The sequence below is a fragment of the Phascolarctos cinereus genome, unplaced genomic scaffold (assembly GCF_003287225.1).
Source record: "Phascolarctos cinereus isolate Bilbo 61053 unplaced genomic scaffold, phaCin_HiC Scaffold_3;HRSCAF=262, whole genome shotgun sequence".
In the NCBI taxonomy this organism is placed as follows: Eukaryota; Metazoa; Chordata; class Mammalia; order Diprotodontia; family Phascolarctidae; genus Phascolarctos; species Phascolarctos cinereus.
Window position 1 is genome coordinate 48635903 of NW_027555736.1, and position 15889 is coordinate 48651791.

Sequence of the window (15889 nt, forward strand, 5' to 3'; positions counted from 1 at the left end):
TGGTTTTCTCCCCTCTCCTCCTAGTATTTAGCCTCAGCTCCGACAGTGCCAGACTGGGTGGCCTTCCTGAGCCCCATCGCCTTCCTTTGGTTCATCGAATACCTGACTTTTTAAGAGCCACAGAAGCTCCTGGTATGAGAAGGATGGGGATGCCAAACTCAGCTTAGGTTGGTCTCATGTGGCTAGAGAGACACAGAGTCCAGCTGTGTCCATCCTGCTCGGCGGCCAAGTTTCCCCCAGTGCCCACCCCCTTCTGGACTCAATCCCTCTTTACATCCTGTTGGAGAAGCCTGGGTGTTCTGACTACACACTGTGCTGCTCTGAGAACCCACTACCATCCTAACATTTGGATGAGTTCCGGTCCCTCCCTTCATGAAGCTTACAGTCTGACAGGAGAAGATGCCAACACAAGTACCTACAATAACCCAATATCACATTTAAGTACATTAGAGTGTCACAGATTCAACAGGCAAGAAGTGAGAGGGAGAAATTCATTACCCTCTCCACCTTGTCAGTTTCAGGGGCTGTTGATTCCCTGTCTCACCAAACTGACCCATTCAAGCTCCCTATTCATTGAAAGAGCTAGAAAGGTGGACGTTGGTAAGGTCCACGGAACATTTCAACCAGATGCTGGCTCTATGCACTGCACTTGTGGTCCTGAAACAAAGAATGAACCATTATTTTCAGGTTGACTTCTGCCTTCAGAACGGTGGTCTTCCACCTTGTCAAGGTCGAGTACCTGAAGGGTGACTCCTCATTGCAGAAATCCTGAGAGGGAGCGAGGTGCTGTCGAAAGGGAATGTCCAAGTCAGGATGTCCTGGCTTTAGCAATCCCTTGCCATGTGAATTTCACTTTCACTTTTCTGAGACGAGGTATTCTTACCTTTAAAATGGGGCTAATAAGAAATTGCAAGTCTTTTAATTTATTATGCAAATCATCAATGCTCCATGCCGTAACTGATGGTTTCTCAAGTTCCTCTGGCTAGAAAAGTTCACCAAAGAGTTGGTGGTGAGCTTCTACTCAGTGAGCCCATGACTGACACATCATCCAGGCCCCATTGTCCAAGCCCTTCCAGCCCAGTAGGAGCTGCTAAGCATGCATTCTCCTGGGATATATCGCCTTTGAGAATCACCTAGCTGCCTCCTAAGTGATAAATGCTGATTAAATCCCTCTGGGCCAGGCACTGTACTGGGTCCTCCCACTTGATGATGAAGCAGTGAAGCAAGATGCCCCGCATGAAGCAAATAATGTAATAAATGTTTATAGAATTGAGCATTTCACCTAACACCTTAGCAGGTAAGGCTGACTCTTGACTCTTTAAGTGAAAGACAGAATAGAGAGACAGGAGAGACCTGGCTCACTCTGTGACCTCTTAGGTGAGTTGTTGGGTCTCAGTTTTCTCATCTGCCAAATGGGGATAGTAATCTCAGCCTTGCTTACCTCCTGGAGCACTTCTGATGATCAAGATAGGTAACTGGGGTTGGGAGGTGGGGGGCTTAAAAACAATAAGATGTTCTATAGAAGTGCTATTGGTTATTATAGGTTACCCAAGAAGGCATTCACAGTAGGGGGAGTGGGTTGTGGATGAGAACCCCAGGGAGGGGCTTGCTGAGAAAGTGACTGAACAGTGTACCTACTCTTCCACCTCCTAATGACCTAAAAAACCCTTTGCTATGTTCCTGAGGATGGGAGTGGGGAAGGGGACTGGGGCACATAATCCAGATTGATTTGGGAAATCCCTCTTGGATTCTATACTGAGTCACCTCATAACATTGGCAAATGAATGTGGTAAATCTACGACTCCATGTATTATTCTTTACCTGATATTAATGATCAAAAGGTCATTAAAAATGTTATCTCTGTTCTATCTTTAAGGAAATCTTGCGTAATTTTGAAATATGCCTGGAAGCTACTTTGTGAAGGGGGCAGAATTTTACTCTACTGAACCAAATGCTTTTTTAATAGTCAAAAAGAGTATAGATCTTGTATTTTTCATCTTCCAGTCTGACCATTATATGATTGTCAAAACAATAAACCTAAGACTTGGTTGTTTATCCTGCTGTCACTTCCCAAGTTAAAATTCCCATTCCTTGGCCAAGCATCGAAGGGCCTTGTCAGTCAGGTGCCACCCTATCACCTTTCTAGCTTCATGTCTTATCATCACATTTCACATACTCCCTGTTCCTGACAAACTGATTTTCCAAACACACCATCACACCCTACTACTGCCACCACATAATTGCTCATGCTTTCCCTTATACCTAGCATATTTTCCCTCCAACTCTTTACGTGTTAAATCTATACCTAGCCTTTAAAGCTTGACTCACCTGCCAACTACCTCCATGAAACCTTTTAGGATTAGTGGTCAGTAAGTAATACTACACACACACACACACACACACACACACACTACTATTTTGTCCCTGTTGTGCTTATATAATAGCGTGTATCATAGTATCACAGTGTATATGCATCATAGTTATGGAATAGTATGTATATGTTTAAAAAAAACCCATCAGACTACAGTGATTTATCCAAGTAATCATTCATGGTGATCAAGTGATCGAGGAGAGTTATACTAGGGATGCAAAGATGATTTGATGTTAGGAAGATAATCAACATAGTTAATGTATCATGTTGGTGTCTTATTCTCCTATTAGTCTATAAGCCCCATGAGGACAGAAGGCCACTGTCTTTTATAATCATTGAATCCCCCACTTCTACCTCCAGTGCCTAGCACAGTGACCCTCCCCACACACAAAACAGGTGCTTAATTGTTTGTTGAACTTGCTTACCTAATCTTAGTGTACATAAAGCCTGCAGATGCTGTAGAGTCCCCACGAGAAAGACTCACAATTACGATTCATTCAGTTCATTGATCAGAAACTAGAGTGCCTACTAATGACTGTCATTGCCAAGGCAGTGGTTCTGTGTGATCCAGGGAGCTTTCCAGCACCTATAAAGTCCAAACTTATTTTCATACTAAGACATTGTAATGTCTATAACACAGTAAATATTTATAGATATGACCCACTTCTGCTAGCTCACTTCATGACCCAAGGCAAGTCATTGGGCCTCAGTTTTCTTATCTAGCAAATGGGGATAATAATCCCTCCCTTACCTTGCTTACCTCCTAGAGCACTAGATAATGAGTATGTGGGGCAGAACCTTGAGGTATTCTGTAGAAGTGCTATGCTGTTGGTCATTACAGACTATCCTTAACTTTGGGTGGGGTCCTCAACAATTTTTAGGAGTATAAAGGGACCTTGAGACCAAAAGTTTTGAGAATTGCTGTGCTGTGGAAATCAAAGAAAGAACTCTAGCCCCTTAGCTAATCTGGTTAAAAAGAACAGAGCAGAAAATCAAATTAATAAAATAGCAAATAAAGAAAGTAAAAGCACAGCAAAATTGGAAGAAATAAAAATAATTATCTGAGCGTGGTATGTATATGTTTAAAAAAACCTATTAGACTACAGTGATTAATCCAAGAAATCATTCATGGTGATCACGTAATTGAGGAAAGTTATACTAGGAATGCGCAAAGATGATTCAATATTAGAAAAACAATCAGCATAGTTAATCATATTAAAAGTTAAAACATTTAAAAAGTGTATGATCATCTCAATAGATCCAGAAAAGGCCTTTGACACAAAGTACAACACTGTTTTATGCTAAAAACCATACAAAGTATAGGCATAGAGTGACCTTTTAGAAAATGTAAAAAGTATCTATCTAAAACCGAAAGTAAACATCATATGCAATGGGGATATACTAGAACTTTTTCCAATAAATTGAAGCAAGGATGCTCACGCTCCCCACTATTGATGTAGTTCTGGAAATGCTAGCAGTAAGACAAGAAAGAGGAAAGCGAATAAAGATAGGTAAAGAGGAGAAACAGACCATCCCTGCTTGCTGATGGTGTGGTGATTTACTTGGAAAACCCTAGGGAACCAGCCAAGATACTAAGAAAATTTAAAACTTCAGCAAAGTTGCAGGCTACAAAATCCTTAAATCAACAGCATTTCCATATGATAACAAAAATGGAAGAAGCAATAACAGAAAGGAAAATTCCATTCCAAATAACATGCATACGACATGCATAAATATCTGGGGACCAACTTCCCAAAGCACACAAAAGACTTGTATAGGTTGAATTGCAAAGTGGTCCTTAGAGAAAGAAAGAGCAACCTACATAACTAGAGGAATATTCAGTGCTCATGGCTAGGCCGTGCCAATATAATAAAAATAAGAATTTTATCAAAATTAATTTATGGTTTTAATCCTAAACCAATTAAATTGCTTTACAGAACTAAATGATAATTTATCTGGAAAAACAAAAGGTCTAGAATATAAAATGAAATGATGAAATGAAGTAAGGATAAAGGGGGACGAGAGATCTCAAACTTATAAAGCAGCAGGTCATCATGGTATTGGTGAAAGAATAGAGAGATAAATGAAACAGACCAGACGAGGGAGACTGAGAACAATTCAGAACTCAATAATCCAGTGTTTAATAAAGTGGGAAAATAAATTACCTAGGAAATAATTCCCTCTTTGATTAAAAAAAACTGCTGGGAAAACTGGAAAGCAGTCTGGCAGAAATTAGGTTTAGACCAACCTGTGGAGTGTCAGTCACACTCCACAATACATTCTTAATGGATATGTGACCTTAATCTTAAAGACAAGTCTATTTTTAAAAATTTGGAGAAACCAATCATATGCCTCTCACATCTATGGGTAAGAGGTGTATTCACCAGAGAAACAGTCACAAAAGATTGAAAAGATAACTTTGCTTACTTGAAACCAAAAATCCTTTGCTCAGACAACATTAATGCACCTAGGATAAGAAGGAAAGTGGCCAAATGGGGTGGGTGGGGGAAATCTTTGTATCAGATTTCTCTGATAAGAGTTTGGTATCGACCCGAGACCAAAATGGCCGTAGTCAGCAATGAGAGACATCGCTATGTAGGACTTCATGAGGTGGCAGGATTCTGACTTTCTCAGGAAACCTTTTGAATAAGAACAAGTTGACTTCAATAAATGAAGGAGAATAAAGAAAATTCCAGCCCTTAAGTAACTTCAGCAAACCTGGACCACACAAAACTATGCTGGTACTGGGATAAAAAAGACTTGGCTCACACACCTTCACAGTTAGGACTGAATCCAGCTACTGAAGCTCGGTTCTGCCGAAAGGGTGCCAAGTTCATCTTTGTAGGAACACGCTTGGGACTACACTATGATACCCTGGCTACTGGAGTAATTTATTTTCATCACTTGTATATGTTTCATTCCTTTAAACACTTCCCAAGACATGTGACAGGAGCGTGCTGTCTCTCTTTGGCAGGGAAAGTAGAAGAAACTCCTAAAAAATATAAAAGATATTATCAAAACAGCTCATAACTTATTAAATGGTGTACAGTTTGATCAGTTTGGCAGTGACCCAAAGGAAGAAGTTATAGTTCTGGAAAGGATCTTATTACAGACCATAAATTTGATTTGAAAGTGGAACATCCCTACCAGTTCCTCCTCAAATATGCCAAACAGCTCAAAGGTGATAAAAACAAAATTCAAAAATTGGTTCAAATGGCATGGACATTTGTAAATGACAGCTTGCATACTACATTATCACTACAGTGGGAATCTGAGATCATAGCAGTAGCAGTCATGTACTTGGCAGGCCGTTTATGCAAATTTGAAATACAGGAATGGACATCAAAACCGATGTACAGGAGATGATGCGAACAGTTTGTTCAAGATGTGCCTGTCGACGTACTAGAAGACATTTGCCACCAGATCCTAGGTCTCTGTTCACGAGAAAAACAGCAGATGCCTCATCATACTCCTCATCAATTGCAGCAACCACCATCTCTTTAGTCAACACCTCAAGTAACCTCAGTACAACAGTCACAGCCATCTCAAAATTCTGAACAGTCACAGCCCCAACAGAAAGAGTCCCAGCAGACAGTGCAGCAGCAGCAGCACAATAATCTAAGAAACCATCTCCTCAGCCTAGCCCTCCCAGGCAGGTTAAATGATCAGTGGTTGTTTCTTCCAAGGAACACAAGACAACAGAACCACCACCATCTAAAATCCCCAAAATTCAGACCACACACCCAATTCTACCTGTACCTACCTACACCTCCAGAACATAAGCCAACCCTCACAGCTGCAGTTTCAATGGGAGAGGACGAGCAGACTGGCACAGTGGAGGCTGGAGATCTACCAAAAGTCCAGATTCTTCCTCCAGGCATCCAGCCCCCCACCCCCGTACGTCAGCCACCTCCTCTTCCTCACTGCCCTCCCATCCCCCCCACCTTCCAGCCACATTACTGGAATGTCAACTACAAATTCCTATATGTCAGGAGAGGGTTATCAAAATCTGCAATCCATGGTGAAGACAGAAGGACATTTTTTTTCATTAAATAATCTAGTATCATCTAAAGTCAAAACTACGTTTTCCTTCAGTAATATTCTCCAGTGATACATGATGCTGTTGTCAGAGTTTCTTGGTTTAACTGGTATTATCAGTCCTTTAATTTTAAAATTGTTCTGGACAGGTTGGCCTTGCTGAATTTGGGGCTGTTTTTTTGTTTGTTTGTTTTTTGGTAGGGGGGAGACAAGGGAATGGAAATTGGACTTTGGAAAGTAATGTATGTATACATCTATTTACAAATTTCTGTGCATACAGAACGTACACCATACTGTGAATTTCATCTTGGTTACAAATGAGATTCCCTTGGTCAGTTACCTACCCAAATAAAATCAGTTCTGAAAATATTTTTTTAAAAAAAGAGTTTGGTAGCCAAGATAAGCAACAATTAATAAATATATGACTAATAGCCATTCCCCAATAGACAATCAAAGTATATGAACAGTTCTCAAAAGAACCTGCCAAATATTCACAATCCCACAAAAATATTCCAAATTACTAATAAGAGAAATACGAATCAAAACAACCCTGAAGTTTCACTTTGTACCCTTCGAACTGGCAAAGATGACAAAAAATAGCAACAGTCAATGTTGTTGAAAGATAGGCACACTAATACTTTGTTGGTGGAATTGTGACGTGGTATTACTACTTTGGAAAGCAATTTGAAATTATGCAAATAAAGTGGCTAAAATGTCTGTACCCTTAGAAACAAAGACTCCATTACTGGGCTTATACCCCCAGGAAGCTATCAATAAGAGTGGGGAAAAGTCCCCATATATTCCAAAGTATTTTTAGCAGGGCTCTTTCTAAAAAGTAATTTTTGAGTGATTTTTCTCTTATATCACTGTAGTATCCTATATATCTGTTCCTATTCCCAAGGGGCACCCCATATGACAAATGGGGGGTTGTGGTTTGGATTTTGTTTTTTGGAGAGGAAAAAAGCACAACTGATCAATATGTTGAGAAAGTTCAAAAATGTGTGCAACGAGTAACACCTGTGGACCTGCCACCTCCACAAATGGTTAGATGGGGAGTGTCTTCTCATATCTCTTCATTAGCGCTCCACTTGCTCTTTATCATTTTGTTATATTTACTTTTGATATTTTGGACTTTGTCTTGAATAACAATGGGGCATGAGCTACCCATCTGGAAAAACTTTTAAGCAGTACTGCCCTCAGTGGTCCTAGTGGTGCAGGAAGAGCCAGCTTTATTCCAACAGTGGACCAAATATTGAAATAAGAACGCACTGTAATTAGTGCATTCATTGTGTGGGTGCTTCCAAAGTTGTGTTCTCTTCAATTGGCTAAACCCCACCTCCTTAGCATGTGGTTTGCAATCTTCATTCACTCTGCAAACTCTTGGTAAGTGGTGCTGAGGTAAACTTTTTTGTTATTTTTCAGTTGTGTCTGACTCTTCACGACCCCATTTGGGATTTTCTTGGCAAAGATACTAGAGTGGTTTGCCATTTCCTTCTCCAGCTCATTTTACAGATGAGGAAACACAGGGTTAAATGACTTGCCCAGGGTCACATAGCTAGTAAATGTCTGAGGCCAATAAACTTTAACAAGCCCTTTTTCTGAATTATCACAAATTCCTAATTTGTTGGGTCACAATTAATAAGCCTCTATGAGTTTCAAGCTCCTGCCCCACCCAGACTTTCATCAGAACCATTCTTTTTCTCTTTTGTATCTACGTCATCTAAATTTCTCCCTGTATCCATCCCAGAGAGCCATTCCTTAACAAAGAATTTAAAAAAAAAAGGGAAGGGAAGAAGAAAAAATCAGCAAGGCCAATCAGTACATTTTTTTAAAAATCTGAAAGTATGTGCAGTAGCATCAGGAAGTCTAGGTTGGCTCTATTCCAGCTCTGACATTTTCTGAGTCAATGATTCTACAAAGTCAACCAGATTTAATCCACCCCAGATATTCAGGGTTCTTCCTCCTTACCCTTAAGACTTCACCTATGAGATCTCACACACACATACACACACACACACCCCATACACCCGAGACCCCCCCCCGACATCTCACACATACCACCAGCCAGTACTGTTACAAGGGAATTCTGTCCCAGACATGGGGCATTTGGGGGTTCACTTTACTCCCAGGAGGACTGATCCAGGACTCAGCTATTGACCCTTTGGGCAAGAGGAGTATAAAAGCATTTCTTCCAGGTTTTGATGGGGAGTTTATGAGACTCCAGGGAACCTGATTGCTGGTAGCTTTTTATTTGCTTTTATCTTTCTGAACTGGTTCTTAACTATGACTTCTACCTGAAGGAGGGTACTGGAATATGTTTTTAGTAAAAGGACTGTTTGTTTGAACTCTGCCTCTGAGTGAGTTGTACCAGATGCAGAATAGTGACTTAGGACTGCCAGAAGTAGTAAGCCTTTATCGTGCCCTTATTTCCTCACACAAGACATGGTGAAGAAGGGATGATTAGAGGTGAAGTGACTTGCCCAGGGTCACACAGCTAGTAGTCCAAGGCAGGATTTGAACTTGGGCCTCCCTGACTTCCTAGAGTCCATCACTCCATCCCTAATGCTACTTTACTCCATGTTTGTCTTACAGACCAGCCTGGCTAAGCTCTCAAGAGGTTGGTCACTGGGGTGGCAGTCAGGGGATGTATGTTCTAGCCACAATCTACTAAGGCATAGAGATGTTGGCACCTGTGTAGGTGGAGACATGACCCATACCATCCAAATTACAGCTCTTGAAGTAAATGGGTTTGGGGTATAAACTGTCCCCCTCTTTCTTGCCACCCAGCACCCATAGTGCATATTCCCAGCTTTCTATAGACAATATCACAAACGAGAGGAGTAAGAGCCATGCACATTGGGAAGGAGGGCCTCTTGCTTATTAATACCCAGCACTGGGAAGCCTCGGGATCATTGCTGTGAGGGGCCCTCTAAACCACTCTGCCTCATTCCCTTTTTAGGAGGGGAAGTGAATGTTGCTTATGCTGGGAGTGATTGACTTGGGACAGAACTCTCCTACCCATATGTGTGATCCAAGGCTCCTTCCACTAACCCCCACCACCCTACTCCCAGATCACTTAACGAGGCGCCTTTCTCAAATATCTTCTCCCCAAGCAGTGAGGCCTGGATTCTCTTGGCCTCCCCACTGTACTCAGGGCTCCCCCTCCCTTCCTCATACTCATCCCCTCCCTCTCTCCAGAAAATTACCCCCACCTTTATTTCTTACAGGTTCCTGTTCACAGCCTGGCGGCCATGCCTCCAAGTAGGTACCATTTTGTGGAGAAAGCTTACTAGAACAATCCATGCTGCCCTTCTCTTCACGCTCTGCTTTCCCTGCCTGTCTTCCTTCCTGTTCTCCAGAGACCTTGGGATTTGGGGTGTGAGGCATGGTGTGGTGGTTAAGGAGGTCCATGCTCCTATGCCCAAGTGGGCAGCATGCCCCCATCCCTTCCATGACCCTGCCATGCTGCGTGTTCAGGATTCACTCTGGGCAGCCAAGTGTGTGTGTTCATGTCTTTGCTTCTGTCTGCATCACCTGTCCTCTGGGGAGGAGATGGGGGCTGCCTTTTTTTAGCTAGGACCCTAAGAGAGAGGGGTCAAGGAGAGTGGGGGTGGGGGAGAGTGGTCATTCTCCAAGACCACAGAGGAGGTGGGGCCAAGAGTAAGGGCAGCCATCAGTCATCCTGCCTACCTGCCTAATCTCAATGTCTTCTCTCTCCTCCAGGAGAACATAACAGGCAGAGCCCCCAAGCTAAGGCAGAAGCTGCTCCCTCAGAAGGCTCCAAGTTCCGAGAAGAAGTCAGCCCAGTCTCAGCCAACTTGGAGCCCCGGGGCTTCAAGGCCAAAAAAAAGAAGAGGGGGACCCCTGGGCCATGCTCTGAGGAGTCTGGACAGCCAGGGGTCCCCCCTGAGATGGAGCCTGCACCAGATAATGTCTCAGCAGTCAAGCCCAGGGCAGAGGCAGAAGGCCAGGCACCGCCTGGGCTTCCTGGCTCTGTGTTCCGTGCCCGCTTCCATCGCCTGCTACAGGCCGCCTGGCAAGATGGCCTGCCATTGCCCACGGGCAGGCGAAGAGGCCTGGCACAGACCCAGCCCCCAGCCTACCCAGAGCTGGTAGGGTAGCAGTGCTGGGCACCAAGTTGAGGTGCCATGCTTGGGCAGGAGTCGAAGGTCTGAGAGGTCCCTCTCAAGGCTGAGTTGAAGGTTTTATGTTCTAAGACTATGCTTACTGCTGCTTAGCTGAGACGTGAGCCGTAGGTCCAGTGCCCCCTGGATATCCAGGAGGATGACCAGGAGGGCCAGCTCTGGCCCCAAGGATGACCCAGGGCCTGGCTACATGCCCTGCTGGCCTTCCCTTGGAAGGAAGGCTAAGCACCAGAGCCCCCAAGGATTCCCTGCCCTTTCCTCTCTGTTCCAGTCTGCACTTGCCTTTTTCCCACCCCCTTCCAATACTCCTCTCCAGAGCAAGGACTTGGCTGAGAACTGGAGACTCCGTTCTCCTTGCTGTCTATTCCTCAGGACTTGAACCTCAGGCTGGTCCTTTTTCTCCTCTCCCTTTCTTCTCCCCGCTTCTCGTCGGCTTGCTACCTCCTCTCACTAGCCCCAGGCCAAGTCTTTCCTGCAGGTAACCCATTCTTGCTCCTCCTCGACCCTGGGGGGAGACAAGAGACCCAGGTACAAACCCCTCTGCTGCTTCTGCCCCAGGCTTGCCCCAATGTCAGGTAGCACGTGGTGAGGGGGGCGCTTCCAGAGACCCTCCTAAAGCACAAAATTCCCCAGGGAAGTCATGACCTCTTTCCCCTCACCACCCCTTTCTTCTGGAAATCCTGCCCTGGAATATCTGGTCGATCTGGAGAAAAACACTGCCAGATATTTGGGCATAAAGGTTTGCCATGGTGACCTATCTGAGCAGATTCTGAGTCTGGCCGTGAAGTCATGGGTCTGCTTAGTGACCTGTTAAAGGCAGGGATGCACCAGAAACTAAGGCATACTCCAGCACTAAGGAGAGCTGATTACCTTTACCTTAGGTGGGCTTCTTGGCCCCTCACCAGACCCTGGACAGAGAACGAGGTCACCCAGGACAACCAATCAGCTTCCCCTCTCCTGGTCTCAATTTGGTGCCATTTCTTAGGCATTTATTATGCCAGGTACCATCCTAGGCACTGGGGAATACCAAAGCAACAGTAAACCACCTCTGTACTTAAAAGTTGTGGGGACATCCTGTGCCCATAGGGGTATCTTGTACTGGCCCCAGGTCTAAAGCTGTTTGCCACTAAACTTAGAAATGCAATCTCCTTTGAGCCCAGGAGAGGGGAGGAGCCAGCCTTACTCCCCATCGTTGTGTCCAAGACCCATTCCAGCCTCCAAGGAGAGGGCCCTGCTAGAGCTCTGTCCATCCATGATGGCTGGACATGCCCCAGACAGCTGCCTCAACCCCCTTTAGCACCTGGCCACAGGAGGAGCACAGAGGGATGGGCTGGGCACAGAGCCCTCACCATCCCTCCCTCTCTGGAAGTTGGCCCAGCACACAGTTGAATCAGCACACATTTTAAGGAGACAGAAAAACAACCCCCACCTCATCGACCCCACAGGCGGCCTGGCCTGGCTCCCTGCCCCAGAGAAGTGATGCTTCCCCTCCCCGCAGCCCATGGCCACAGATAGGGCCTCTTTCCTTGTGTGTGTACAATTTGTACAGTTCTTGGCCCAAGTCAGTCCCTTCACTATTTAATGTTTTGTAAGGAGGCGGCCAGCCCCGGTGGCAATACGCCAATAAAAGTTGTTGGGTTGTTTTGGAAGTGGTCGTCCTGATTTGGGAAGGGGGAGGGGGCTTGTGGTCTGAGTGGGGAGAGTCAGGAGATGGTTCAAGCCAGGCATTCAGGCTCTTAGCTGTTCCATAGCTTGGGCAGGGTGGGAAGTAGTGGGAGGGGGCAGGTGTAGAAACCAAAAAGAAAACCCCCAAATTAGACAAAGCCTTACAGGTAATAATAATCTCTTGACCAATGTAGGGGGTCCTTCCTCAAAAGGTGGTCCCGTAGCCTTTGCTTAAATACTTCCAGTGAAGGGGAGCTCACCATCTAACAAGGAATCATTTACATTGTTTTATGGCTCTGCTTTCAAGAAAATGTTTTGTTTTTCTGCTTAGATGAAATGTAATTCCCTGGAGCTTGCCCACCATCCTGGTCAACCTCCACTGAATACATTTTACCCCAGCAGGCATTCTTCCTGGGATAGTCATTTTGGAAGCTTAGTAGTCAGGAAGCCCCCAGTTTGAATGGGGCCTCAGACATTTACTAGCTGTGTGACACTGGGCAAGTCACTTAACCTCTGAGATCCTTATTTCCTCTATAAAATGAGGATGGTGACACCTACATTATCTCCCTCCTCACACTTTGTTGTGAGGCTCAGATAAAGAACTGTGTGCTCCTAAAGCGCTTGGTATCCCTTCAAATCACCACAGAAATGTGAGCCATCTCAGTGCTGGAGTCTAGAACTGAGTACCTACTAGGTGCCAAGCCCTGTATTGGGTGCTGAGGATATAAGGAGAAAAAATGAGATAAATACCATGTCAACCTCCCCACTCAGGTGATAATGGTGCTTGAGGACCACTGAAACTAGATTTTTTCTATATGGACTATTTTCTAGCCATGCCCCCATCCTATAAAAGAAGATATACCGAGAGTTCCCAGAGTGCCTACCTTTGACCTAGTCTTATGGACTTATTTAAGGTACGGAGAAGTGACTTGTCCAGGAAACAAGGTTTGGACCCAGGTTTTCCTGATTCCAAGACCAATTTTCTGTGCTCTACCTTACACCATTTATTCATCATTCCAGCCTGACAGGTCAAGTTATTTTGGGATTCTAATTCTATCATCCAAAATGGCGTCATCTACAAATTTGATAAGCATGGCATTCCTGCCTTTGAGTCATAATGATGTTGAGAGGAGGTAGGACCAAGGACAGAGCCTTCAAGCCACTAGTGGAGGAGAGAGTAAAGCTGATGACTGCACATCCCTGCCTCACTTAAATCCAATTCACACACAAGTCAAGACATCACCCTGAGATGCCATCGGTCCTCTTCAAAAACAGAAGAATAGCACCAACAAAAGAATTTCCTCCTCAGGCTTGTACCCATTATACTGCCAATAGACGTTCATTGATCCAGCCATTTCCAAGTCCACCTGTTTCATTATCCAGCCCTTGCTGAGGGGTGATATCAAATGCCTTCCTGAAACCCAAATATGCAGCAAATTTATAGCATTTCTTACTCTACTGCTGTGGTAACACTGTCCAAAGGTGGGGGGAAAAAAGTTTCCCCTGGGAAGGAAGTTCACAATTGAGTCACTTTATCATTAGTCTGCAGGTATGATTGCGACCCATCCACACATATGCTTATGAGTGCATGTCCTGTCCCCCCCCAGTCCATCCTACATGCTAGATTTCTTCTCTGGGACTCAGTTTCCAAACACATGAAACGAGGGGATTAGACCAGAAGGCGCCTGAGGTCTGTTTCGACTCCAGAACCCTGACCCTATTACATCACCAGGGTATCCACAGCAGTTACCCTGCCCACTTCCTTTTCCCAGACAACATTTAACAAGCTTGGGATCATAGCTCTAGAGCTCTAATGATGATGATGATGATGATGATGTCTAGAGTGGCTACTATGTGCCAGGCCCAGCGTCAAGCACTTTACAACCATCTGATCCTCATAACGACTCCAATTTTACAGCTGAGGAAACAGACAGGTTAAGTGACTTGTCTAAGGTCACACAACTAGGTCTGAGGTGGCATTTGACCCCAGGCCTTCCTGATTCCAGTCCCAGTGCTCCTATCTGCTGCACCACCAACTTCCTGCAGAGACCCTCTTGTCCAGTAGTGTCAAACTCAAAAACAGGGGTCATTAAACCAATGCCTGTGGCTACATATTGACTTAGACAACCACATATTAACACCTACGTTTTATTTTATTTAGTTAAACGTTTCCCAGTTACATTTTAACCTGATTCTGCCCTTGGGTGTTCAATATGCCTGCTCAAGCCAAATGCCCTCATTTTACAGAAGGAATAACTGAGTTTGCCCAAGGCCACCCAGTCACTAAGTACCAGAGGTAGGATTTGAACCCAGGCCTCTGACTCAGCTGTGGCGGCCCTCGGCTTCCTGCTCTCCGATGGCAGGATTTACGTGCTTTCTGTACAGTCCTGACTTCAGGGCCGATGCTCTATCCACTGAGCCACCTAGATGCCCCTCTTAGAGCATGGCCTGGGTCACTCGAGTTAAGCGGTTTGCCCAGGTTCACAGAATGGTTGTGAGGCGATGCAGAAAATGCTAACTCCAAAGTCAGAAGACTTGGGTTCAAATCCTAGCTTTGTTTCTTATTCTTTGTGTGACCCTGGCCAAGTCACTTCTCCCTAGGACTCAGCTTCCTCCTCTATAAAATGGTTCAGCTAGATGGACTTTAAGGTCTTTTTCAGCTATAGATCTGGGGTCCTGTGGCTCAGAGGCAGTGAGTCTTTGAGCATAGGTCTTCCTGAGTCCAAAGCCAGTGTTTTGTTTATTTGTTTTTGAAGAGTGGGTCTCCCTACCTCACCTAGGCTGGAAATGCAGCAGCCACTCACAGCCTGACCTTAATATTGATTAGTAGGGAAGTCTTAGCCTGTTTATCTTTCCAGCCTGGACCAGTTTGCCCCTCCTTAGGCAGCCTGGTGACCCCCAGCTCTTAGGAACTCACCATATCAGTGTTACAGAAACCCAGCTGATGTTAGTCTTACTACAGATAAAATCTCCAAGCTCAAGGAAGCCTCCAGCTTCTGCCCTCCCAGGAGCAGGGACTACCGTGGCACTATTCCACGTAGAAGAATATTGTTTAAAAAAAAAAAAGGCAGGCCTTGTTCCATGGAGAATTTGGGGCATATCATCCATGCAGTGTCTCAAAGGCCACCTACCTCTGGTTTGAGAGATTGAAATGAGGAGACTGATTGGGTCAGGGCCAGAGATTCACATTGAGGAGGAACAGTCTTAAACACAGACACCCATCATCTCTAAGATTCCTTCTGGCTTTAAAATCTATAATCAATCCCATGATTCTCCCAGGAGAAAACTCACCTGAGCAGAGCACAAACCCCTAGACTTTGAAGCCTGAAGAAGAGAAAAAGTCAGTCCTTGGAAAGCCCCAATTGGAGTGGGAGATCTTAGAGCCTTCACATGCTTCAGCAAACTTTTTCCCACCCCCTACTTTATCTTTCCATTGGCCCTATTAATGGCGGGGTGCAAGTAATTTCCATTCTTGTGGGGTACAAAGAGTGAGAAATGTGGGAATGAAGGGGCAGGGGGTCGTTTTGGAGCCTTGCAGGCTGCTGCCTATCCATCTGTTTTCCCAGGCCTTTAAGTTCCAAATAGGACATCTCTCTCCTTACCTTTTGGGAACAGGGCTGGAAGCTGAGATCATGGCCAAAGAAAGCAGGGATTCTACCATCCCTCAAGA

General features: G+C 44.8%; 1 protein-coding gene and 1 pseudogene across 1 annotated transcript in view; both read left to right on the forward strand.

Moving 5' to 3' along the window:
- Positions 1 to 12203, forward strand: part of CUNH15orf39 (chromosome unknown C15orf39 homolog) — a 30158-nt gene extending 17955 nt beyond the window's left edge. Inside the window, exon 4 of the mRNA XM_078151599.1 lies at positions 10133 to 12203. Coding sequence (XP_078007725.1) covers positions 10133 to 10530 — 398 coding nt within the window. The 3' untranslated portion in view covers positions 10531 to 12203. The remainder of the gene's footprint in view (positions 1 to 10132) is intronic.
- Positions 36 to 7126, forward strand: LOC110213992 (cyclin-K pseudogene; annotated as a pseudogene).
- Positions 12204 to 15889: the final 3686 nt, after the last annotated feature.